We start from the raw sequence: 27197 nt of genomic DNA, 5'->3' as shown, positions 1-27197 counted from the left end.
TTTTTTGTCCTCTGTATGTATTCATTTTCAAAACACCAAACTTTTAATATCTGTTTGCTGGGCTGATGATCAGCTCTGTTTACCCTCTAAGTATTTATCAGCCATGACATTATCTATTAACCTTCCTTGACAAGTTAAATAGATTGGGCCCCTACTTGTTCACTGCAAGGCATATTTGCCAAACCTGTAATTATTTTCCTGAGCAATAGCTTGTGTCCCATTTTAAGCCACTCCAAGTAACTCCCTTGCTACAAGAAGGACACCGAGGTGCTGGAGCATGTCCAGAGAAAGGCAACGAAGCTGGTGAAGGGTCTGGAGCACAAGTCTTACGAGGAGCGGCTGAGGAATCGGGGTTGTTTAGCCTGGAGAAAAGAAGGCTGAGGGGAGACCTTATTGCTCTCTACAGCTGCCTGAAAGGAGGTTGTCGTGAGGTGGGGGTTGGTCTCTTCTCCCAAGTAAAAAGCGATAGGACAAGAAGAAAAGGCCTCAAGCTGCGCCAGGGCAGGTTTAGGTTGGATATTAGGAAAAACGTCTTCACTGAAAGGGTAGTCAGACACTGGAACAGGCTGCCCAGGGAAGTGGTGGAGTCCCCATCCCTGGAGGTATTTAAAAGACGGGTAGATGTGGTGCTTGGGGACATGGTTTAGTGGTGAACTTGGCAGTGTTGGGTTTGCAGTTGGACTCGATCTTAAAAGTCTTTTCCAACCTAAATGACTCTATGATTCTATGATCATTTATAGGTAGAAGCCACCTAAGCAAACTACAGCCTCTCAAAAAAGGTGAATTGAAGTTGCAGAGACCCACACCTCTCCATTTTGTCTCTTTTGTGGGCAGTGGTTTATTTCCAATCATCTTCTGTACTCCTTACAGCCAAGCTTAGTCCCGCTCCTCAAGTTCCAAGGAGCCGGAATGATACCAGCAGATGAAGCTGTGTCACAGCCTGCATCACCACAAAGTGGAGCGACACTTCCTCACTTGTAAAGTTTACCAACTCTTGCAGTTGCATCCCTTGTGGCCTGTGGGAATGAAATGCTTTGGCTGGTCTTCAGCCTGTGGCTCCCGAATGTACTTTCTGTACTTGGCCCACAATCCCAAATAAAAGCTGAGAATCCAAATATATCATGTTGGCCACATAACTAGCTCTGTCAGGCTGATTGATTGACATTTCTGTGTGCAACTCTAAACCACAGGAAGCAGGGACATTCACATACCGCAGTTAGCCAGAGGCAAACAAGTATGCCTGATGACAGTCGCTGGAGGTGGCGATGGTGACAGACTGCTCTGAGAACTCTCCCATCCTCACGTTAGCACCAGTGCAGCTGCCACACACAGTGACAGATAGACAGACATGGGAATTTCTAAGAAAATAACACACGCTCTTATTCAAAACACATGTAGCTAACATGAAACGAGTATTTTTATATTCGTAGTGCTGTGAACGTCAGCAGCAGTTTGATGATGATAAGTCGATTTCCTAACAGCTGAAGGATAGTAAAAATAGTATGAAATACATAGCTTTTATATCCTTATTCTCAAGCTTATCTCAAGTGTTGCAGATGCTGAAGAAATCCAAGAACCTAGCACATCCATACAAAGCCATGACTTAATGAAAATACCTGCTTATTAAGAACTGACATTTCCAAATACCTGGGATATTCAAAATGCATTGTATCTGTGTATTGAAACCACAGGCACTCACAGGTGGCAGGACAAGCCCGCAGATCACCTACACAAAGATGACCATCTAACTACACCTCATGAGAGTTTATACTGATGTCAACATGGCTGCTTATGTATAGAGAAGCTGTCATCCAAATTAGGTCAAGCTGTGTAGCTGTAATATCAGCACAGCGGGAAGCTTGCTGCTGGCATTGCACTGCAGCCAACATAGTCTTGTCTTCTATAATGAAAGCACAGGCAACAATTTCTTCCATCCTTGATTGTTTCAAGCAATTTTCAGCTTCAGTTTTATTACTGCAATTCAAATCAATACCTGGAAAAAGGGTAGTGGGTGACCTACTAAGAGTTTATCAGCACATGAACTATCACACTGTTATGCCTGGTAACACAGCAGACACAAACCACACACTGTCAGGGGAAAGCAGTATTGCTTCTCCCACCCCAGCAAGATGTTCTGCAAGGAAAGCAGGAAGAAAGGGAGAAGCACAAGATAAAAAGGTGTTGTGTGCTTGATTGCATATTTCAGGCAAACAGGTGTGTGGGAAAATTCAGTGGCTACCAAGGGATTAAGTCCTCATGGGACTCCCAGTTTTGCAGCAGCACCAAATACTCTACGTAGGAAGGAAGAAGGTGAAAGTGTCCTGCTCTTTCCCCCCAGAAATTCCCTCAGCTAAAATGATCCAATGCACAATATAAGCTATTCTAGAGGTTTTTGTTCAAATTCTGCCAAAACACAAGGTCTAAGTTTGCAAACATGGTTTGATAGGTTTTGTGGCAGGGGGTTCAAAAAAAGAACAGCCAAACCCATGAAGCTATTTTTCCCCTGCCCTTCAATTTGAGCAAACTAGAGTCAAGCAGTTCTTGTGAAGTTCTGCTACTGAAATAAAAGGGAGTTTTCCCTCCTAACTTAATGGGATATTTTGATTACAAACAGACAGCCATTCCATTTTTCTGTATTTTATAATTTCCCTACATCCTAAAAAATAAAAAAGAGATAAGATTATATTTTGTATGTAAAAATATTAACTTCTTTGGTCACATATTATTTTAACAGAAGATTACCAAAGAAGTCATCTTCTACCCCTAAAACGGGGACTTGCCTTTGAGCCACTGCTATTTACTCATGTGAAGAACAGCAAGGACCAGTGCTGCATTAACCAAGTACTGTGTTGCAGCTGAGTTTCATCTAGAAAGAAACAGTTAATTCCAAGTGTTGCAATCCCCCTCTCAGCTCTATTTTTCTACCTTGTATATTTGAAAAGAATAGGGCAACAGATGAACAGAGAGGACTTACACTGGATTCGTGTGAAATTAGCCAATTTACTCAATTGTCCCATATCCACAGCAAGGACTACTAGACTCCTGGACAACCTTGCTTGATGCTGCTGTGAGAATCTTGGCCTCAGCTGGATGATTCCTAGTTCCTCTCCCCTCTCATCCTCCTTCCCCAGCAGTTTAAATCCTGCTACAGAAAGAAGTTCTTGACAAGAAGCTCACAACTTCAGACAGGTCACTGAAATAAAGAACCAACTACTTCCACAAGTACAAACTCCTACAGGAGTGGGGTAATTTTTATTGAACTCTTGAGATGATCAATTGCAAAGCACAGCAATAAAATCCAGAACTGGAACATTTAGTAACAGCCTGAAATATAGAATTGATTTTTATCATCATAAGGGTTTGACATGCAGTTTTTGCAGGACACTTAAAGCTTTAACACTTCCTTTTCATCAGTGTAATTGCCCATTCCCTCCCCAATATGCACTTATGTTCTAAATTGCAGTGACTTCCTGATTTCTGAGAAATAAGGCACTACACTGTCCTTTCAGAGTAGTTACAGATTATCATACCAGACGCTTCCCTCTGAGATTTGAAGTTCAAGATTGTCCACAGAGGAAAATGCAACTGGTGACTGAAGATGTATATCCAGTGATGAATAATTATCACCACTGTTACCAAAACTGCCATTGCATTCTAGGTGATCTGCTGTCAGACTTGAGAGGAAGCCTTCAGTGCACAGAGCAGAGCTAACAGTGGTCATCCTCTCACCTAGGGAAACTGTTTGCTCTGTTCTGGAAAATGTCATTAAAGCTCCCCTTTTCAAGCTGGGGATAGATTTCAACCAGTTTCTAACAATCAGTATGTCCTTATGGCTGGGGACAAGGCACTGAATGGATGAAGACCTCTGCATTTATAATTTTGCAATAGGAGTTGCAGCCACTGCAATGCTTTCAATTGCACATTCATCAGTGCCACGACGGATTCTGAAGTAACCATCTTCTCCCCACGAGGTGCCCCAGCTGTTCTTCATAATCCAGAACTTCTCACCACTTCTTGGGTCTGTACCATAGCCCACCAGCAAGACAGCATGATTGGTCAATTCAAAAGGATTGAAGTCATCCTGCAGCCCAGTGTGATGGTAGATCCCCTCTTTATAAAGCATGAAATCACTATAAACCTCAAAGGCAACAGCCACTGGCCCATGCAGAACAAGCTCAAGTTTCATCAGGGCTTCATTGCAGCCTCCATAGAAACCACCAACATAGTGGTACTCAGAAGTGTAGTAGTGGTAACAGCTGCGCTTGAAAAGGCATGGAGAATCTTGGGCTGTGTAAGGGAAGCAGTCCTCTTCCACCACACCAAAGTCTTGGACATACTTTCCAGCAATGAGGTACGGGAAGCCACCATCGCAACCTAAACAGGAAAAAAAAAAGTCTGCTTATTCCCTTGGAGAGTTATTTGAGGTGAGAGACTCTCCTACTCATATCTTTCAGAACACTTTTAAGATACGGGATTGAACACAAACTGCAGTGACCCCAGATAATCCTAATATTCCAGTTAGCTATAGCTAGCTTTCTGAAACACCCAAGACAAAACTCACATCAGTGGGAGCTATACTGGGAACACTAATGCATGGACCACCTTCTCATCCAACTGCTCCTGGCACTCCCCATCAGGAAGAGCAGTTAGTTACACACAGTAGGGAGACCTGTCCTAACACAGGTACTGTCCTTTGGAAAGCTTTAGTCATTGCTTTTGCCCATCTCCCCCTCCCTGTATGCTCCTCCTCCCTCTGAATATGCTTTTGGGACAATATTTGGTTCCACTCTTTCAGGCATGCATTGCAATGTAGCTATGTTTTTAGCCCTACTCCTTAGGTATTCCCCACCTCTCAGACAGATCTACCTAAAATCCAATAACATCCTGAACATGAGGCCACCTGATCCTGGTTCAGTCCTATCCCTACAGTAAGGTGGGCTGACAACTCCGAAATATTTTCTGCAATCTTTCAAAAAAAGAAGTACTATAGAATATAGCCTGCCAGATACTTTATGAAAAAACTAAATTATGGGTGATGGGGAAGGCATGGACTTTTTTTAGTATAGTCTCCTTCCACAGCATTACCATTACTGAAAGTTATCTTCGTATACACCAGTGTACATACCCTGAGAATACTGGCTGCAAGACACAACCTGCTGAGGACTAAAGATTGGTTTCTGAGTGTTGTTTGTGAGGATACGTATTCTTGCTTCCAGCATGCCCATGGAGGAAAATGCATAACAGCTGCCACATGAGCCTGAAGAAAGAGGAACCACAAAGAGCAGTCAGCAACATAAACAAGGCAAGCCACCTGCATTCAGGTACAACTACTGCTAGAGTCCCCTGAAAAGTCAAAACCTACCAGACAGCGATTAGAAGTTGGAACACTGATAGAGCAAAAACTTTAAATATACATTTAGCTTTTAAGCATGCAATTCAAAAAACTTCTAACAAGTTTTTGAAGGAACACTGAGCTTATTCAAGAATAAGAGACAATATTGTTCTTCAGTGTTTTTCAGTAGTATCATTTAAGAGCTATGCTATTCCTTCAGAATGAACCTACAGGGACCACATTAGCAGGGCTGAGAAGGCTCATAACCTACTGCCTCAGACTATAACCCTTTATGGAGCACACCTGCTAAGGGGCAATGAACTATTTTAAGTGAATGCTGACAATATTGTTCTAGATTATGTCAACCTATCAATGGATTTAATGCTGTAATTTCCAGTTGGAAAAAATATTACACCTCTAGAGCTACCCCTAAAATAACTGACTTTTGAGTGGTATAAATAGCAGGTTTGATACAGCGGATTCATCTTGGCTCCCCTTACTTCCCAAGGGCATATAATTTTTACACTGGCTTTTCAGAGGCACCTTAATTTCCTTTCTGTTTCCCAGCAGAGAGTTAAGTCCCCTTACTTTTGCATCAAAATTTAGTGTTGTTTCTAGTTTTAGACCTCTTCACTCCCTAGGAGCTTCCTGGAACACATTAAAAACCTTTGGAAGTGGAATGACAAGCATCACAGGGCAGGACAATTACATGGATGAGGTCCTATTTTATCTGCTGATTGTCACCAAGGTGCTTGATTTCCTTTTGTTTCCTGACAGTAGGAAAGTCAAATATTGCAGAGCTATGAAAAGGAGGGAGGCTTGAGGAACAAAACAAAATACTTTCTCCTGAACTGTGTAGGTGTGTAAAAGCAGAGCTATTACAAAAGCAAGACTTCATGAAATTGCACCTTCACTCAGTCAGACATATCTCTGAAGAAAAGGGGCAAAAATCAGCCTGAACATGAACGGTCTTTGCCCAGCAGGGCAAACTGAAGCAGTGAAAGGCATGCCTCCCACTCACTGTACAGTCACAGCAGAGATGGGCCATGCTGCAGAACACTGTTGCACTTTGTGTGCAAAAACGTAAAAAATACAATTAACACAACTATTTCAGTCTGAAGTCTGTTGGGGTGGTTGCTAAATTTCTTTCCTGTTACCACAGTGGTATTTGTGAGGCCCACAGCATGGCAACCACACTGCATCAGCAGAAACCAACACAGCTGCAAGAGTAGTTGCTTTTCCAAGACTTCCCACAAATTCTCTTCCAGAGTCAACTGACGCTTCAGCCACATCAGATTCCACTTGCTCTACTGCAAAGGGCTGTTACATTATGAGGAGTAAGGAGGAGACCAGCACACCTAGTGAAGAATCAGCTGACCAGGCTTTTCACCCACTTTGATCTGCAGAAAAAGCTTGCAGAAAGAAGTCAGCAAGAAATTGGAACTGCACTCTAAGGCTAATGAAATCTGTAGGTTCCCCTCTTCTGCCCCCCAGTAAAGTTGGTAACAAGCAATGACAGGGCTATCTTCAAAGATGACATCTCTTGGCTCAAAGATGCAGTTACTGCTCTATAAACAACCTGAGAACTCAATCTTTACTGTCTTGACTATAGGAAATAATAGCAGGGATGCTAACACACTGGCAGTAAATACTACAGTCCAAGACAACTGCAGTTGCATAAAGCCTGCCATGTCTCAAGGTATTCTACAGAGAATGCACATTTCCCTTTTAATTCTTGTCCACTTAAGATGTATTTTTTTTCTCCTTAGGTAAAGAGCAGCAACTCCACAAGCATATGAGATCCGGGAAGCCATGATCTTGTAATTCATACAGTTCTCTCTGTATATGCCACACAACTGGCATCTTACTGCTTGCAGCCTTCTCCCTCATGGCATTTTCTAATTAGTCAGCTAATAATCTTAATGATGTACAACTAAGACTTTCTAATACCATCATTTTAATGAAGCAAGGATATCCAGCGCCTCAGAAAAATCATACAAGCCACCATAAGCAAGACTTAATTTGTATGACAGCACTATTTTGCACAAGGTCCTCTTCTGGAGGTTTTTTTTTTTAAAGCCTGAAAGCCAATTTCTTATTTAAGGGAGCAGAATGCATATTCCATAGAAATTTAACATACTGAGCATGGATTCTCAGATTACAGGAAAAACGTAGGCAGCTTTAGTACTGGAAGCAACAGATTAGTTCTCATTTAGAGAAACTTTGAAGCAACACAATGGAGAAAGGGTAAGTTTGGGACTGAGTGTTCAACTGTTTGGAAGGTAAAAGAGCTCTTGGCATATTCACAGTCCACACCAGGAAAAAGTATGGACTCACACCTCCATAGACCGTATCATTTCCTGTGGCCATCTTTCAGTGATGCTGTGTGTCAGCTTGTGAGCTAGAAGTCCCACAAACCTTCCTATGTTTCTTCTGCTACCAGGAGTCCAGCTGGCAGAATCTGGCAGAAAAACTAAGCCATAAATGAGGGACCAGTGATTTAAGTGATTCCCTCCCCACCATGCTAATGTTACATTCCCTTCTCCTCAAAGTTGCAACCAGATAGCTACCAGTAGACGCAAATTTCTTTGGAAATGGTGGATCAGAGAAGGGACACATTAACTGAGTCCACCTCTGGCCTCCAGTATGTAACTATCTAATGCAGGTATCTCACACTATAGTGCTATAAAAGCACTCCCTATAGAATAAACATATACTAGAATGGTATCCTTTTAAGTCTACTTGGAGCTAAATCCTTGCCTATCACAGGGGCAAACAAAAAAAAAAATTAGTTTACAAGTATTTATCAGTGTCCACACTTTTCATAGTGACTGACACCTCCTCTTGCAACTAGCCATTTAAGTAACTCCTAAAGTTATCAAGGTGACAAGAACTGGAGGCAGTATAAACAATTTTAATTTGTTTACTCATTAAAGCTGCATGATAATTTGCCATCAGCAGGAAGTAGGGAAAGAATTAAATGTACATCAGTTCTGTCAGCCTGCAGAAAAGCACGACTGAGACTGTTTGGACAAAGCTTGATAGCTGTCTTTATGCAGGGCACTGTGGTAATTGGCTTTCACTCCAGCAAGAGACACTGCCATTTGGATAAGTCAGTACCACCTTCTACTTTGGCACAGTGTTGCCAGCCAGGACTCCACCTGGTTTCTGCAGGCTATTCATAGTAAAGGTGTAATCTACCAACTGCAAGACACTAGACAAAACCTTCTTGTTAACAGCAAGTTACAGAGTACATCAATGGACCTCTAGAGTGTTTTATTCACAGTTTTGATCATTTTTTTTTTTACCTTGATTCCGAACGGGGCTGACATAATTGACACCATTCACATTTCTCCAGTCCCAGGATTCTGGCAAGCTTGAAACTTGTTTGAGTAACTCTGCTGTTAGAGGTGCAGGCTTTGGTCTAAAGAGGAGAAAATGCTTCTGAGTAACACATCACACTCTAGGCAAGGAAACAATCATATAATACTCAGTTGTCATCCTCTGGCTTCTACTAGTTGCACTTACTTCACGCTAAGTTATTTGAAACAGTGTCCATCTAAGCTGAGTGGGTGTCAATTAGTTTCAGCAGGATTCAAGACTACTCAAATCCCTCCCTGAGGGAACTATATTATGAACTATCCACAAGCTGGTGAGGTCAAATACTTTTAAACCAATGTGAAGTGCTGAGGTAACTCTCAGTAGCAATGCAGCTCTGCAACAGCTATTTTACACCTCTGCCATCACAAGGTGTGTAGAATATCTGACTGCAGAAGGCACCTCGCCTTGGCAGCATGCACTGATAGCTACTACAGACAGACATGGCTTACATCAACACTTCAATAACTGCAGTCCCACTTGCCCCGGAGACTTCCCTGGAGCAAGTTTTTACTGTGACTATTGAAGGAGTATTAAATGTTACTTGTCCTCATCTACCACCTGCAGCCAAGTGATGCTCATATATCAGCAAGCCAAGAGCTTCCTGCATTCAGCTTTCACACAACCTGATGCTTGTCCCTTAAGTCATGTACCAAGTGCCATTCACAAACACCAGACACTGGAGTCTGTTCTGAAAGCATGAGAGGGCCAACAAACTACTGTCATGGCACTACATGGTGCAACAGGCTTCCAAACAGGTTACTGTATTTAAGACCACCTACAAGGAGACTTCTGCCTATAGGATGAGACCATGATAATCTGCATGATACTCCCATGCAAATCAGAATTTTTATTGTATGTTTGTAGAAGAAGGTCCTACTATACAATTGCCACAGTTTGGAAAAGTAAGTAGCATTTGTACCCACAGCAGTATCAGAGTGGAAAAAGCAAAAATACAAAGAAGGTAAGAGAGCTGTAAAGGCAATCTCCAGATCAAAGAACTCTAGTTCTCAAATTAATGTAGAGGACCATGCATCCATCTCCATTACTACTCTCTGCCATGTGATCTGCAAGACCCTGAAGGCACCCTCAGGGCTACTTCATGCTTCTTCACCAAGACACTCTACTCCTGTTAGAGGACCCTGATTACAGGCATGGCAAGTTACCAAAGTAACCAGAAAATTCCCTCAGAAAAATCTTTATTATTCATGTTTAATAGAAGAATGTGGTTCATTGCTTTTAATTGCAATTATGATCTAGCAGAACCAGGAAGATGGTCAAGCAAAAACTCAGGACTATGGCAAGCAGCTGATGGGTTGACAGGAGAGCGAGATGATAACTCAGGCTGTCCCCACTTCTTCCCTGCACATAGGAATTCAGCAGCGAGTTACTGGGCAAGATTAAAGGGTAGATGACCCTATTTGTCTCAACTACAAGACAACACATGCTCAGAATAACCATTCAAATGAAGAAACATGTTGGCACTCCATGAAAATGAGCTGGAAGGCCTTGAAACTTGATTAAACAACTGAACTACAAGCCAAGACACAGCTACAAAGAGCCAGGACAAATACAAGCAGATTCTTTGCAGCAGTGGGGTTTATGGCAAAACAAAAGGCCTTAGTACCTTGGAGCTCTGGAAGAGAGACCCCCAGCTCTTCTAGTTAGCTCTTCCAGGGCAAAGTTCTCATAATCCTTGTATCTTGTTGCTCTCCAGGACTTCTGCCGAGCATTGATAGCATTTACAAAGTCAAAGTTGTGCACGTAGCGTCTGCTTGAAAGTCTGCAAACAAAAGCAACGAAATATAACAGTAAGAAAACAACTGGGATTCAGAAATAAATGTGTTCTCTAAACTGAATATGGAAGACTAACTCTGTAAGTGTCTTCTGGTAAGTACTGATAAAGAAGCATGCAACTATTGGATCAAGGCAAGGTTTCTGAAATTTGAGACACTAACTAGAAGGCTACAATCATCTTCTTTAGACATGCCAGTTTTGTAACTGGGCTTCACCACAGACTGAAGGAGAAAGTGTGTGATGTGATGGGTACACACTCCTCTGCCTTTGTGCATTCAGGTTTATTCCCAACATTATCACTGGCATTAACTTTGCCCTCAGTCACAGAATTGGTCCATGTGGTTTTAGCTGAAACCTGAAGCACAGTTACCAAACATTTTATTCTAGTAAAAGGTCACTTATCTGTTGCTTACCTTCCCCTGGGCTTCTGGAGAGGTAGCTCATTTATGCGAACATCTGAGGGAGATGAAAAAATCTTATGTCCGCTGAAACAAGCCCAATTGTGGCCAAGTACATCATGTACCCATCCTGGTAGACTCTCATTGCAGTAGCTGGTTACATTCTGTCCTTCCTTTTTGTACTGTAACAGGAAGAGGTTATGCTTGTGTTGAGTGGATGCATTTGTTAGCATAGCAGTAGCCCCTACCCACCCAGCTGCTTTTTGCCTGTGTTTCAGAGAAAGTGGCCAAACATGTATCCAGATCAACCAGCATCGTGTTTGATTTCAAGACAAAGAAGCATCAAAAAAAGGTTAAGCAGATGAAAGAAACTGATCTTATCAAATTGCTAGAGGAAGACAAACAGGTTGTGACTTGCACTTTTAGCAACAAAGCATGCATTAGTATCAGTATCAACTAAGAGGTGCTAATTGTTTGGGTTCAACAGTTACTTTCTAGGCAAAATGTAAGAGACCTCTTAGCATTTATTCTTCTTTTCAAGGCTCTGTGGTTTCTTGCACCAAATATGTGACTAGTCAAACTAACCCTGGACTGCTGCAAAAGTTTGTGGAACTAAGACTCATGGCAGCCTGAAAAGTAAACACAGGGAGGATAGCAAGTTTCTCATCCCATAACCTCTCAGGGAGAATCATACTATAGCATTTCTGGTTTAGAAGTCAGAAGCAAAGATGAGACTTCCTGCAACTGCTTTAAGTTTGAGCTGTGGTGGAAGAGCATTAAGAAACAATTTCACCTGAACTATCAAAATGAGACAATAAGAAATAATGATCCATTCAGAGCAAGTCATCTGAAGTTGGCAGTGAGGGGAGCGTTACTAAAGCATAAAGTCCCAAGTCCTAATACTTCCTTATTCAGCCACACAAGTCCTCATTTTACCACTGAAGAGGAGTAATAAGTTAATCTATTCAGTATAATGTGTTTTCATATAACAGCTAGCACTAACACTTTGTCCAGCTGCGTAAATTTCCTGGATTAGCAATTCCTTGACAGCAGAATGTCCCAGGGTGGGGGGGAACGCCAAAACTATCTTTACTCATCTCTTAAGGTTAAAGTCTGTTTTGTATCAAGCTACACAGGAGCCTGAAAACCCCATGCAACAAAAGCTTTAACTTGACTCTTCTAATCACACAAATCACTTAAATGGAATCCAAGTTTCCTCGTTCAAGAATGCTTTATTAAATCCCATCCTATTTGAGTTCTACCTGGACAACAGTACAGGGGATTTCGTAGCTATGTTTCAACAAAATGCTTGCTCAGTCTCTTCACTGAAGAAGGTGGTGGCTTACAGTGATGGAAATGCCTCAAGATGGAAAATAAAGTAAATAAAGAGACTGGGAGGTTTCTGACTATGTCAAGGCTCTGTGGGGAATCTGAAGGAGAACACACAGTGAAATAATTAAGTCTCTCAGAGTGATAAAGTTAAAGGTTAATCCTCTGACTGTTTTAGAACCATAGGAACTTGCTTTGTCCCCAGTTTGGAGGTTGCAGAGGCATCACATCTCCACCCTTGGTTGTCTAGCACAGTAAACATGTTTGCTGACCAGAGCAGGACGGGGGCAGCAGAAGGCTGAGCTGTTACTTTGTTCTATTCATCCTATCTTACCATGCAAGATTGTGCAATATGGGAAATAACTACACTTGGCCAAATACCAAGGGCACAGTCCAGTGATGGCTTTTGAAAAATACCCTCTTCACAACAGCATTGCTAGAAATCCAGACACTACCAAAAGCACCAGGTTATTGACTTCACATCAATAAGTTACTGTGAGAGCACTTTATTTGGCTCTACATGATAATGTAAATTAATAGCTACCTGTCTTGCCTATCTAAAAGCTGCCACAGATTAAAACAAGAGCAATCACAACCATTCTTGATAAGTACAGGCCTTCAGTCCAAATCCTTGAAGAATACTCAAGGAAAAGGCCTGCTTCCTGCAACATTCAGATGCAGGTCCTGCCTAGCATGGGGAATCATACTGAATCATAACGAGTGGAACAGATTTGGGACTTATCTTCACAGAAAAAAGGTAATGAGTTTTCTGCTAACTAGCAAATTAAAATGACAATTTGCCTTGTTTTTGTTCTTTGTCCTAGAAATCCCTCTCCTTTTTTTTTGGAGATTAAATTTATTGCTTTTTTTTTTTTTAAGATGTAGATAACTAGAATAGTATTCACACCATTTGTGCAACTTACTTTTCGGGGAAGTGAATTTAGCAAATTTCTTATGCTGTTCGTTCAGTTCAAATATACCAACAAAACTAGGAAGGGGGTGAGGGGACATTCAGTGGCAATGTTTCAAGATAGACAAGAGACAAAACCCCAATTTCAGGCAGTCTGTGTAGAAGCCTAAACTTAAGCAACCCAAGTCCTCTGCGGCAATGTTTTTGTAGACTGGTAGATAATATACTACTGCTGAATTGGCTTTAAGAAGGGTAGATGGAGACTTTGAGACTATAGCATCTGGATAAAGGGAATCTCAACTCCAAGAGCCATTTTCAGCTAAGAAATAGAAATATACCCATAAGGTCCCCATTTGCTTCCTCCCCCCACCTTCTAATTGAGAGCCATTGATGTAGAGACTTGGTTGAGAAACCTTTAAAAAACTCAATACTTATGCTTCATTTCTACAACCTAGGTAACTCCCCAATGGGCCACATGTTAGAGGAACTAAAACAGGATAGCAAAGTCACTCGTGCCGTGACAATGACACCCACTGCTTACTACTAGGAAGGTATACCATCAAATCAATATTTCTTTGCTAAAACCACATGCAGCATTTCTTATTGTGAAGGGCTCTGAAAGATTAGATCTAGCAAATCTGACTATCAGTTTCAGAGGACTTCTGAGTATGCCTGCCCAAACAACAGTCATACAGGGGCATGACTAACCTCAGCTGCACCAGCTCAGCACGGCACTATTGCACGAACAACTGCTGACTCAGGCAGATGCAAACTACCATGCCAGACTCAACCGAAGCTGCCAGCACAGTACCCAGCACATCTGTGGAAACCATCAAAGAACCACATCCTTCATGGATATCAACAGCCACACAGCTGTGACCACCAGCAACTGCTGGACAACTGCTGCATGCATTTCTTCTGCAGACTTAAGATGGCTTCCATTTTTAAATTAATAAGTTCTCAAGTCTGACAACTCATGTGACTTTACCTAATGCCAGAATTTAGCCAAGCAACTCCAACATTAACCTCAAAAGGCTTCATGAGCCTAAATTTCAAGGCTTGCTATTAGATACCTGAACCTAGGTAGGCTTTTTGGTACAGTGTACTTTTAGTAAAGTCTTTCCTGGTTGGTCATCACGACAATCTAATTGCACATTCAATTCTAGTCCTGGTAAAAAAATGTAATTGTTTAAAGCTTTGTTTAAATTTTTAATCTAAGAGGAAAGCAAGAAAGGATGGAGACCTTATTGGACACAGCATTTTAACAGGGATTCAGCAGCGCTACATACACAGGCTGCCATCCCATCCTCTTTTACGTCTACTGTTCTCAATTTAAGCAGTGTTCAGACAATAAGCCAACGTGAGTTGCAGGAGGCAGGACTACCCTATACATTAAGCCTGGTGGAAAGACTTACCACTCATCAAATTTACAAGTGTGCCTACGCATTTTAATATGGGAAGCACATTTTAATTAGAATAGGATTGCAGATGCCCTACTGTACAAAAATACAGAAGATACCAGAACAAACCACTGCATCTTGCTGCCCGATATAAAATGCAAGCAAACAGCAACTACAGACGCATTTTCTTTCCTCTAGGGAACATTCTGCAACTCAAATTTCCACTTTAGGGAAGCAGCAGTTGCACTTGCTAGTTAAGTAAACCCCACTAAGGTAAGTTAGAAGTTAACTTTCAATTGATTTGCAGGATGATTAAATAGCATTAGCAACTCTAACACTTCTATTTTAGCAACATGGAATAAAATACATTCAGATTTTTTTTTTTAACATTCTGAAATTTAGACATTAACTACTGTCACTTGTCTAGGCTGGTTATTTCAGAATGGAACTCCTTGGTTTTAACCAAATTTGTGGGTGTTGGGGAAGAGAGGAGAAGATGTGATAAAGATGTCACCAAGTCAGTCTGGAAAAGATTATAGAATATTCCACTACTCAAGTTACTGATCTATTTCTTTCTTTTTGCTGAAGTAGTGCTAACATTTTAATATGAAAAATGCCAGACTCCTGACTTGAGATGTCCTCTAGCAAAAACCAGAAGTAGTACCACTTAGCTTAAGGGACAAACAGTGAGAATCTTATGAGACTGCCTCCCTTCAAAGTGGTAGTCTTAACACTAAATAAATACTACAAAGATATCAAATAATTGAAACAAGTTAGCCTCAATTTTCCTTTCAGCCCCACTCTAGCTTTTTATGTTATGCTGTTCCCATTTCTTTTGCCACCCCTTGGGAAAAAAAATCTTTAGAGCCTTATATGTTGCATAGCCTTACAGAATCCTTATATCATCTAGCAGAAGCACACACGTAAGCTTCTGCCAAGAGTCAGTACACTAACTTCACATCCAAGTTCAGTATAGGGATGTTTCAGCAGCACACATTAAATAAGAAACAAGAGCATTCCCATAAACAAGTTCTTTTGTGCTGCAAACAAACATCAGGCAGAGTAACTATGACTTGTGAGAAGCAGAATACAAGAATGCAGTAGCGTGCTGCATTTCACTTGGCAAGCCTTGAGGGACAAGCCTATGTACAACAACAGAAATAAAACACTGTTAGAGCTTATTTACTTAAGCTACTAAAGCAAACTGAGGAAAAAAATACATTGATAAGCTCACCCAATCCCCTCCTTTGGTGTAGAAAGTCATTTCCCCGCAGTCCCCAGGTAAAAGACAAATAACTTGTAAAGGCAGTGAGGCCCTACAAAAGTTTTAGTGGGTGTCTGTTTAGTAAGCCACAGGAACAAAAGGCTATTAAAAACTCACTGAAACATGCATCATCAGCCTGTGTCTACATCCACACAACTACAGCAGCTCTGATAAAGCCACCATTTAGATAAGCCCACAGCATTCTTGTTAGAAATTAATAGCTTCATTCTTTCACATTAAGCAAAAAATACACTCCAAGTTCAATTAGCACCAGTGGCACTTTATGCTTGAAGCACATGAAGTACTGTATTGCCTCAAATGCTGCTGTTCATTTAGCCCAGCAACTCCATCCTCTGTTCAACAACAGAATATTAGGAAAGTGTTAAAGGATCATAGTAGGTAAACTGGGATGCTTTATCTGTCCTGTCACCATGATGAAGTTTTAGCCACATCATTTAACTTTAATGCAACATAAACAGAACTTGAAAAATATAAGCAGCCCATAAGCAATGAATACTTTCCTGACAAGCCCAAACCCACAGCCATGGAAGGAGATATGCAATGCTTTCTGTGTTATGGCTGCTCTGATACCTGTAAGCATTTTCAGAAGAGCAGAACTCCAAGCATGGTATGAGACCAACTTCAGAGTTTTATTTTCTGCCTAATTATTACATTGTAACAACTGAAATAAAAATTAGTATTTTGAAAACTGGGAGTAACAATTTTGCTCTTCTGAAACAACTCATGAGCATGAAATCTTTCTTCTGGAAACCACCACCACGAACTGCTCCATGAACCAAAACGTCATTCTAGAATCAAGCTGTAACCCCAGAACAGTGTTCACATTGGAAGGTTATTTCAGAGCGAAACTAAGTAATTTTACCAAGTACTTAGAACAATAGCAAATTACTCCCTATTAAACATATTAGGTCTGTACCTTCTTGCTGTAAAGCAAGGGGCTGCCAGCAAAGATAATTATTCCTTTCCATGAATTCTAAAGGGACTTTGTCTAACGACTTTCCACATTGTCAATAGCGATCAAGGCTAAGCAATATTCTAAGAGATTGCTTTTATGCTTTCCTCTTGCTGCATTTCCAGGGAGGAAGGCCTTTATCAATCAGCATTCTAGTTTACCCTATTTTACTCCAAGGGCTTCTAGATTATGACCAACACTAAGCAAATTGGAGTATGCTATGTTTATGTTACTTTCAGGTGCAAATGGTAGGAGTATTTTAAACAGACAATCATTTTTCAAAAACCTCTGAAGCATGCATTGAGTGGAGTACATTACTTGTCCCCTAGAAGCTTTACAATAGATGATGATGGAATAGGTCCTAAAAGAGGATTAGCTGCATTTGATAGACAAAAATCACATTTTTAGTTTATATCAGGACTGATATTTTTATATTTCTATTCCATATGTAATGCAATATTTACTGGATTAAAAGTAAACAGATAGACATATTTAAGTATGTCACAACGTCAAGCAGTTCATAAGGAACCACTTCTTTCCCCCAAGTCCCCACTGACAATTATGAAATAACAATTTTGCAGATACAGTATTGCAATTTGTTGCATAACAAAGCCAACTAGTTGTCTGCAGCAAAAAATGCATTTACTAAGTGCTGTGGTATTTCCTTGTCCTTTTCGGCCATTATACTTGCATCTTGGTAATCTGTGGTTTCCTTTACAGCAGAAAAAGAGAGGGTAACTGAACTGGACCTTAATTCTCTCTATAATATTTAAGGAAAGAAGCCTTTCATTTAAGCATGCCTTGCTGATGGAATCCCTACTACTGAACAATGAGCCAAAGCAGCTTGCTATTTCTCAATACCAAAAGCAACCGTAAAACTATTAATTAATCCATTTGCTTACAAAAGGCTAAGACACATTCACGACCATGAAATGCAAGCCATTGTGCAATGCTACTGCTCAGCTGTATATTTGACTGATTTTATTTTGAGCAGTAAATTGGATCAGATGACCTTGAGAAGTTCCTTCCAGCTTAAATTATTCTATAACTCAGTTTGGGTATATTGTTTAAGAATACTCTTGCAAATCAATGCATTTACATTTTCATAAGCACAGAGGAATACACGAGATCAGCACTTAGTCAATTGACTTAGTGCTCATCTTCCAGGGACATATTTCACAAGGTATAGATAGCAGCAGTAGAGCCTTCAGTGTCTCTCAACTGTCTTCAAGTTGGTGCCTAACAAACAGCTCCATTTATATTGAGAAGTGGGCCCATATGAACCAAATGAGGTTCAACAAGTCCAAGTGTAAGGTCCTGCACCTGGGTCAGGGCAATCCCAGACACGAGCACAGACTGGGAGAAGAACTCATTGAGAGCAGCCACACAGGACTTGGGGGTCCTGGTGGATGAAAAGCTGGATATGAGCCAGCAGGTCAAGGGAGGTGATTCTCCCCCTCTACTCTGCCCTCATGAGACCCCACCTGGAGTACTGCATCCAGCTCTGGAGCCCTCAGCACAGAAAGATGTGGACCTTTTAGAACAGATCCAGAGGAGGGCCACTAAGATGATCAGAGGGCTGGAGCACCTCTGCTATGAAGACAGACTGAAGGAGCTGGGGTTATGCAGCCTGGAAGAGAGAAAGTTCTGGGGAGACCTTATAGTGGCCTTCCAGTACTTAAAGGGGGCTTATATAAGAGGGGGAGAGACTCTTTATAAGGGCAGATAGCAATAGGACAAGGGGGAACAGTTTCAAACTGAAAGAGGGGACATTTAGATTACATGTTCGGAAAAAATTCTTTACTCGGAGGGTGGTGAGGCACTGGCACAGGTTGCCCAGAGAGGCTGTGGACGCCCCATTCCTGGCAGTGTTGAAGGCCAGGCTGGACAGGGCCCTGAGCAGCCTGGTCTAGTGAGGGGCTTCCCTGCCCATGGCGGGGGGGGGTGGAGTTAGATGACCTTTAAGGTCCCTTCCAGCCCAAGCCATTCTATGATATTCCAGAGCAGGCCACTCACTGGTTTTATGATTAAATTCCTCACATTCAAGAATTAGTTTGATAATCAACACTTGCTTCAACTGCTCACCATACTGGTTTGTAAAACAGCTCTGCATTTCAGGCGAGTCCACCAAGGCCAGCAATGACTGCTGAATTCCACCTGCCAGAGATGACACCTGAAGCCCAAGTTCCTGGACAATACTACAACATACAGTGCTTCACCACCCTCAGGGAGGCACCAATTCCTGCCACTTTCCAGGCATGTCCTCCCACTGTAGGGAAGCTTGCAGAGGTGTCCCTGCCTGAGAAGTTTCAGAGTAATTCTGCCCAGTTAGAGCACCCTCCAGTGTCTGTAGTTTTTGCTGTATCACCTGCCAAACCTATGAGGAGTGCACATCATGGCAATTTAGTGTCACTAGCTTATACAGAAGAGAGAATGTCAATCAGGTATTTCTCTTTCACACTTTACTTTTGCTCAAGTATAAGACCCTGTCTTATGCAGAAGCATTCTTATTTTAAAAACTTAGTTATAAGAGTGCACTAGTTTTGGCAGATAGTTTTATTTATAGTAGCTCATATAGTTCCACGTTTTGGATTTGTGATGAAAACAGCATTGATAAGCAGTGCTTACACAGAGCCAAGGCCTTTTCTGCTTCTCACACCACCCCACCAGCGAGGAGGCTGGGGGTGCACAGGGAGTTGGGACAGGACACAGCTGGGACAGCTGACCCCAACTGACCAAAGGAATATCCCATTCCATACAACACCATGCTCAGCAATAAAAGCTGGGGAAAGAAGGAGAAAAGGGGGACATTCAGAATTATGTCATCTGCGTTCCTAAGTAACGGTTATGCATGATGAAGCCCTGCTTTCTTCGAAATTGCTAAGCACCTGCCTGCTGGTGGCAAGTAGTGAATGAATTCCTTATTTTGCTTTCCTTGCATACGCAACTTTTGCTTTACCTATTAAAGTACCTTTATCTCAACCCTTAAGTTTTTACACTTTTACCCTTCCAATTCTCTCCCCCATCTGAGAGAGTGGCTGTGTGGTGCTCAGCTGCCTACTGGGGTTAATCCACAAAGACCATGTAAACAACTTCACCATTAGTCTTGTAAAATAACCTACATGGCCCTTTCCCTTAACTTAAAGGAGCTCCAGTTGGCATGGAGGAAGCTACAGTTAAATCAGAGCCTCATACATCATTTCTATTCAGTAAGGATTACAGGTCTCCTGGAATACTAGATCACTCGCTTTTGTTAACATCTGAAAACACTGACTCTAAAATAGCTGCTGTGAAATAAGCTATCTACAATGGCTTCCAGAAAGACAATTTAAAGCAAAAGCCATTTCTTACCCTCCTTAGTACTAGCCAATGTTCACAGATTTTATGCTTGGACAAGGCCTGGGTGTTTACTATTGGATCACCTGAAGCCAGACACAAGATCATGCTTTCTGAAACAACCAAGAAACACGTTCACTGCTCCTGCCGAGGGCTGCACTCACCATCTGAGCAGCCTTGCTGCACAAAACATCTGTCTCCCAGACAAAGTCATCCTGCAGAGATTGCCTCAAGCCACCCTCCAGATTCATAATGCCACTCATCAGGACAGCAGCAGAGCACTCCTTAGCAAGTGGGTCTTCTCCTGTCTATCTGCTGCCTACCAGCACTGTTTTCAGCTTGATCTGAAGTCATTAACCAGGACTGGCAATAACAGTATTATTCCAAAAGAACAATTACAGGCAGCAGGAAGGTTCCTTAGATGTTAAAGTAGTATCCTGGAATAAAATTTAAACATCTTAGAAATCCTCCAGCAAGGAGAGCAGGTGGCCTTTCTGAAGTGTTCATGCATTTGAGAACATTTTTAAGGAAAGCTAAAAGCAAAAACGTTTGCTATTTCACTTGGGTCCAAGTTGTCAGCAAGAAGACTAAACAAAAAATTCCAGGCCACTGGGAGAGTTAGCTTAGTGAGGGCTTTCAACTGCTTTAAGCATGCCCAGAAGGAAAAGCACCAGCACCTGTAACAGATTTTTCAGATAATGCCCGGTGTGGACCATAAATACCTCTTCCCTCCCTCTGCTCCCTACCCAGCCACTGATAACTTTTTTTTTTTAAGGTAAGGGAAAAAGTCCTGTATCTGGTAATCCAGGCAAACCTTAGAGCCAAAGATAACCAAGTGTCCCAACTGCCTCACTGTGGCACTCAGGGACTAAAGAGAAACCTAACTATGGGCCGCTTTAACAACAGTCAGCAATGCAGAACACAGAGTTAACTCACCTTAAAAAATGCAAACCACTTGTAGTCATTTATCACAATTTCAAAGCCTTGATTGTAAATCAAAGTGAAAAAGCCATTGTTTCCCAGACTATCCTGAGCCACATCTAACTTCTGAAGATTCACAAGCACCTTTCTTTCCACAGGCCCTGCAAGAAATACAAAGATGATTGCATGATTATTGCGTGGAAGTGACAAAAAAAAGTTAGTACAAAGAATGTTGTAACATTTATTTTATTCCAAAAGATGCTAAAATACACTAATTGAATACAGTCTTCTGCAAAAAGGCATCAAGCAAACACACTTCAGGGACTTCACTTACCTGTCAGTGGGTCTACATGCTCATTTTTTCCACTGCTAGACAGTATTTGCACATTTAATTAGCAGCAGCACCAAAGAGCCATTACTGGGTAGCATCAGCTTATTTAAACGTAACTTGCTATACAGCTACACAGGACTTGGACACTGTGTCACTCAGGCACTGTGTCTGCAGTGACAAGTCTTGCCCTGAAACACCTGGGATGAGGCATCAGCCACCCCGTGCTCCTTCACACCAGCGCTCCGACTCCCTCCTCCACCGCCCACCTCACCTCCACTGCTCCTACAGCCACTTGCCTCATCTGAGCAAAAAGCAAAGTATTACTATTTTTTTTTTTTAAATAATACAGACATACAATAATTAAATAGTAACTCCCCACTACTATTATCCCCTCAAGGGAAGTGATATTTCTGTTTCTCCTGATGCGATCAGGCAGCAAGCTGTGGCAGCCGGTGGCCCCCCCGAAGCCGGGGAGGTGGCACCCAGCAGCCCAGCCACAGCCGCGTCCAGGACAGGCCGAGCCGAGAGGGAAGGCACCTCAGGGCTGCGAGGAAGGACGAGGCGAACCGGCATCAGCCGGTGGTGCTCATGAAGAGGCTTAGTTGAGGCCATATCGAAACAAACAAGCAAAAAAAACCCAAAAAACTGAAGTGGAAGAGTAACAGTGCTGCTCGCAGCGGTCACCCACAGCCAGCGTAACGCCAGTGTTTCACGCTGCTTAACTCAAATTAACCTTTTTCTGCCTCCAGCCGGGCAGGGAGCTCCGCAGCAGGACGCCGGCAGCAGGGCTCCGACCCCCAGGTGCGGGAGGCCGCTACAACCGAGAGAGGCACCCGCGTCCCCGCCGCCCGCCTCGGTTTTAGGGCCTCAGGGCACGGAGCAGCCGCTCCCCCGCCGCCCCACTCCTCCCTCAGGCTCACAGGGACCCTCCCCCCCCCCCTCGCCAGCGAGACCGGGCCGACCCCGGGAGAAGGGAACGGGGCAGGGCCGCCGCGGTCTCACCCTCCTGGGAGCAGTTGCCGTGGCGGCCGCCGCCCCGCCAGACGCGGAGCTCCCAGGTGCCCAGCAGGTCGGCGAAGGAGCAGTTGGCCGGCGTGTCGGCCCACAGCGCCGCGGGCAACGCCGCCAGCAGCACCAGCACCGCGGCGCAGAGCACCTGCCCCGCCATGGCGCTGCTCCCGCCACCCGCCGCCGCCGCCGCTGAAATAGGCCCGGGCGCCGCGGCCTCCCCGCCTCCGGGCCCGGGCCCGCCCCGGGACGGCAGCGCCGAGAGGGGCCGGGCCTCCGCGCCTGCTCTCATCTGGGCGGGCTGGGGGGGGACAAGCTGGGCTGTGGGTCGTGGGGAGTGGGGGGAAGGCCGCGGTGTGTCCGTGTGTCCCAGCTCCGGCAGAGGTGGGGCATGCCTCAGGCTGTGAAAGGCGGTGTCCGCCCTGAGGGCCATGACAAGGAGATGGGCGCTCACCCAGCTCGCAAGGATGGCCTCCTCCCCAGAGGGTGTCCTCCCCAAAGGGCATCCTCTCCTGCAAAGGGCACCTTCCTCCCCAAAGGGCATCTTCCTCACTGAAAGGCATCCCTCACCCCAACAGATATCCTTCACTGCAAAGGGAGTACTCCTCTCCAAAGGCCATCCTCTTCCCCAAAGCCCATCTGCCTCCCCAAAGGGCATCCTTCCCCCCAAAAGGCTGCCTGCTGCCCACAGCCCCTGCCCCACTACCCAGCCCCAGGCCTCGGAGAAGTCCCCTGCAGAGAGCGGCAGGCCAGCGGGTTTGGTCCTGGGTGTTCCTTCAGGCGAGCGCCTTGCAGCTGTGGAGGATGCGGGCTGTTGTCCACCCTGGGTTTTAGCGGTGCAAAGTGACTCAGAGTTTCCGCAGCAGCCACACGTCAGGGCCAGGAAACCACATGGCGCCAGTCCTGCACGGGGTGTGGACCCCGAAAACCTGTGCCTCCTTCAAGACCCTTTGTCTTGAAGGGTCTTGAGAGCTTGAGCAGCTCTCAGCAAACAGTGCAGAAAATTCCCCCCGAAGATGGAAGCTTTAATGACATGCAAAATCGTGCACATCCAACAACCAGACTGTTTGCAGGGGACGGGCGCTGTTGAAGGGTAGAGATGTCTCCACCGAACCGTGAGCCCCTGAGTGCAGCCCAGTGCGTGGCTGAGTGTGCAGGGACATGGTGCTTGTTCCGCTGTCTCTCCAGATTCAAAATGTGCATGCTTTCACATCCTCAAAGTTATATATGTAATCAAGAAGGCTAAAGGACTTACTAATGAGTAAATATATCCTCATTTAAAAAAAAAAAAAAGTTATCTAAAAAATAACCCCTTTCAGGGGAACAATAAATGTGTGTGGTACTATGTTGGCTATGAAAATGATGCACTAGCTTAACTATGGATATAAATTTAATATAATTTTGTTAAACCAGTAGAAATCTCCATGTAGATACTCTTATTACTGATTTAAACAGCACGGCTTTAACTCACTTATGAGCTAAACTAGGTTTAAACTAGAAGTGTCCTAATTCTTTTTATTGATTTAAATCAGGAGATTAGGAATTACATCAGTACATTTTAACTGCTTTAAGTAATATGTTATTTTATGACTCTCACTTTGCTTTTACACCATCTTCTCAACCTTTTGGGGAAAGATTAATTTGTCATTTTGTTGCTGATTCTTAGAACAACCAGCTAATAGATGCTCTTACTCAGGCTGACAAAGAGATAGAAACATATTGCATTTGTTTTGGAACAGTCTTTTAAGGATCCTGTAGCAGTGACTTGGTAGGAAAAGCAGAATTTCCTCCATGTTACAGACAAGAAAATAAATGCTGTTTCAGTTCACTAAGACTGTGTTGTCCGATAGTGTTGTTATGGGCATTAAAAAAAAGAGCTCTAATTTTTTTTTCTAAAGACAGCTACATTTTGCTGGACGTGCCATACGAGTGCATGTGCCTTGCCATTCCTGATCAAGCCTGTCTAATGAGATGTAGCTGCACAGCATCATCCTGTCTCCTTTCTTTACCAACGAGATTTTTTTTGGCTCCACACTTTCCGAAAGCAACCCAAAAGCTCCTACTGACCTTAGGAAATTGTCTGTGTTACAGTTCTTCACATTTTGTATGCAGAAGCAGAAAAGGTCCGTGGTATCTTCGTCTCGTCCCCATGATGCTGGTTAGGTGATCCTGCCTCTTTGCATTTGTACTGGGCTTTGAACCTCAATTTTCAGTTTCAGTTTGTAGCCACTGCAGGCCGTCACCGCACAAAAACATATGAGTTTCTCTTTAATTGCCTTTGAGTCACAATAGATTATTGCAAATAAGGTGTATTTTACATAATGGAGATGTAAAATTGTCGCTGAGACCAGGCAGATGTGGTTTAAGTTCAGTCTGGCCTGTTGACTTCACTCCAATTCTGCTCTTGAGCTGCAGTTTATTTTGCCTGTTTGAGCAAGGTAAAAACTACCTGTGCCTTGTCTCCAACAGTAATTATGAGTTAATTACTTCCATGGAAAAAAACTTCCCCAGCTCACAAGCACTGACATACCTGGGTTTGTCAGTGAAATACAGCCTTAAATTAGTACCAGTCTGTGTGTGAGACACATGGGACATCTTCTGTGTTTGGTGACAGACTTGTCCTTTATCGTTACACTCAGGTAAGCTGTTACCTGCTCTCTTGAAGCCAAAATGAATGAAATCTCTTATCAGATCTCCCTACACTGTGTTTTATCAGTGTTTTACAAAACTCCTCAGACTGAGGGCAAAGTCACACAAGAAGGAGCCAAGTCAATATGGTGGTTTGTTGTCCCCAAGGGGAGTGGTTGGGCTAGTAACCTCCCGATAGCTATAGTATGCACTGGTCTCTTTTGTAAGGTAATTGAAGTCGCTATCTTGGGGGGGGGGGAAACCCTCAAAAATAAACAGTCAAAATCCTCTAGAAAGTGATAAGCTTTTTGCTGGGTTTGTGAGTAGAATCAGCTCAGCAAAGGATCCAGCAGTCACCAGAGCTAGCTCAGGGACTGGCACAGCCAGCAGCAATTGCATGGGGAAAAACGGAGATTTTCCTTTGGCGACAACAGATGTGAAGATTAGTCGTTGAATGCTCATAATCAGAATTTTGGCAAATAATGCCAAATAAAGCATTTATTTCTAGCCTGTTCCGATCCTGGCCACTTTGACCTGTCACTGCCTGTACAAGTAGAAGTGTTGTGTGACTATGGTGAAATGATACGAAGAAATGATCTGGCTGAAAATAATTTTGGGAGCAAAAACCCCAGGGGTGGTTGTTATTCAGCCAGGTCAGTTCCCCAGTCTGGGAGCTAACCATGACCCGAGTGGTAATGAGCCATCCACAACTTTAAAGGAGAGAACACAAAGATTACGTGCCTGGAGTGCTTCACAAAAAGCTAATTTTAGGGAAAGCTGAGCTGAAAAAAGTATCCTTGTGCACAAAAGCTATCCACTTATTTCAGCTGTATCTGTCTAACAAAAAAATACCTCCTTACAAACCCTGCTGCACTTTTATCGGTGTATCATCACCCCTACCGCTGATGAAGCTGTTAGCACAGTATAATGGAACTAATTTTAAAAAATACAGAACCTAATCATAACTGAAGACTGCCTTTTCCTTTGCCTGTTTTAGAAAGGTGCAAGAATACGAGCATTTTTATGGTCCTGTGTAGGCTCTGAAATTAACTCCTTACTGAGACAGTTGTTGCTGTTCTGCAGATGGCTCTCTGCAAGAGCAGTGTCCTAATTACGTGCCTTTAAAAAATGAAGAGCTGTACTCAAAGACTTATTCTTCAGAGCATTAATTCATACATGATCATTATCTCACTATAAAATTTGACCATTTTTTTTACTGCAGGGTACTTAAGCCAGCTTAGCACTATATGCTTTTATGCATGATTGAACTTACCCTGTTTCCTTTGCAGTAAAACTGCAGAGCCTTGCTTCTGGAGGTTTTTAGGAGGGGGGAGGCTAATATGTGTTCATTTGTTGCACCTGTAAACTTGGGTTTTTTTAAGGGAAGACATTTGCTGTATGGAACAATTCAAACAGTTGCTAGCAATTATGGGAATTCATTTTGTGAACAGAATGAGCAGGGTGGTTTCTCATGTGTGTATGTACAACACTTTGTCTGGGAGATCTACATTCACAACTGAAGCTTCTAGCTGTCTGGGAAAGAACTACTGTTTTTCAGAAAGTATAGAATCATAGAATCGTTAAGGTTGGAACAGACCCTTAAGATCATCGAGTCCAACCGTTAACCCAGGACTGCCAAGTCCACCACTAAACCATGTCCCCAAGCACCACATCTACCCATCTTTTAAATACCTCCAGGGATGGGGACTCAACCACGTCCCTGGGCAGCCTGTGCCAGTGCCTGACTACCCTTTCAGTGAAGAAGTTTTTCCTAATATCCAACCTAAACCTCCCCTGGCACAGCCTATAGGGGGTTTGGGTTTTTTTGGGGGAGGAGTTCATGATTTATTCCAGTGCAGGAATCAATAATAAAGCAAACAAAAGCGATGTGGAAGAATTCTATTTAAATTATTCTTTTTAAAAACAGCCAGTGTATTTCCTCAAATTTTTTCAGTGTTATTTTATGATTTCCTTTATTGTCTCTAGTGGTCAAAAAGGTAGCTTTCTAAAGTGCTACCACTGTCCAAAGCCTAAATAATAATAATCATAGCAATAATAAATAGCATTAGGGTGGATTTACACACAGTCTGAGCCTGCGTTTTAATGACCTGGTGGGTTCTCTGACTGAGAGCATCATTCCTCTCAGATACACTAACACACCTAGCCACCTGTCTGCAGTGCAGCATAGTAAA

General features: G+C 43.0%; 1 protein-coding gene across 1 annotated transcript; it reads right to left on the bottom strand.

Annotated features, from left to right (window-relative positions):
• Nucleotides 1-3218: 3218 nt before the first annotated feature.
• CTSC (cathepsin C) lies at nucleotides 3219-22624 on the bottom strand. Its single transcript, XM_087757404.1, has 7 exons — nucleotides 22372-22624; nucleotides 21054-21199; nucleotides 10921-11087; nucleotides 10338-10493; nucleotides 8641-8756; nucleotides 5126-5257; nucleotides 3219-4374 (listed from the first exon to the last, which is right to left on the bottom strand). Exons 1-7 carry the CDS (start codon nucleotides 22535-22537, stop codon nucleotides 3872-3874), a joined length of 1386 nt encoding a protein of 461 aa, XP_087613530.1. The 5' UTR covers nucleotides 22538-22624; the 3' UTR covers nucleotides 3219-3871.
• Nucleotides 22625-27197: the final 4573 nt, after the last annotated feature.

Source organism: Nipponia nippon, unplaced genomic scaffold, assembly GCF_047370975.1.
Source record: "Nipponia nippon isolate SJK-2023a ecotype South Korea unplaced genomic scaffold, ASM4737097v1 scaffold_2, whole genome shotgun sequence".
NCBI classification, from domain to species: domain Eukaryota; kingdom Metazoa; phylum Chordata; class Aves; order Pelecaniformes; family Threskiornithidae; genus Nipponia; species Nipponia nippon.
Note: the sequence above shows the minus strand (reverse complement) of the source record. Positions and strands in the feature narration are given on the sequence as shown.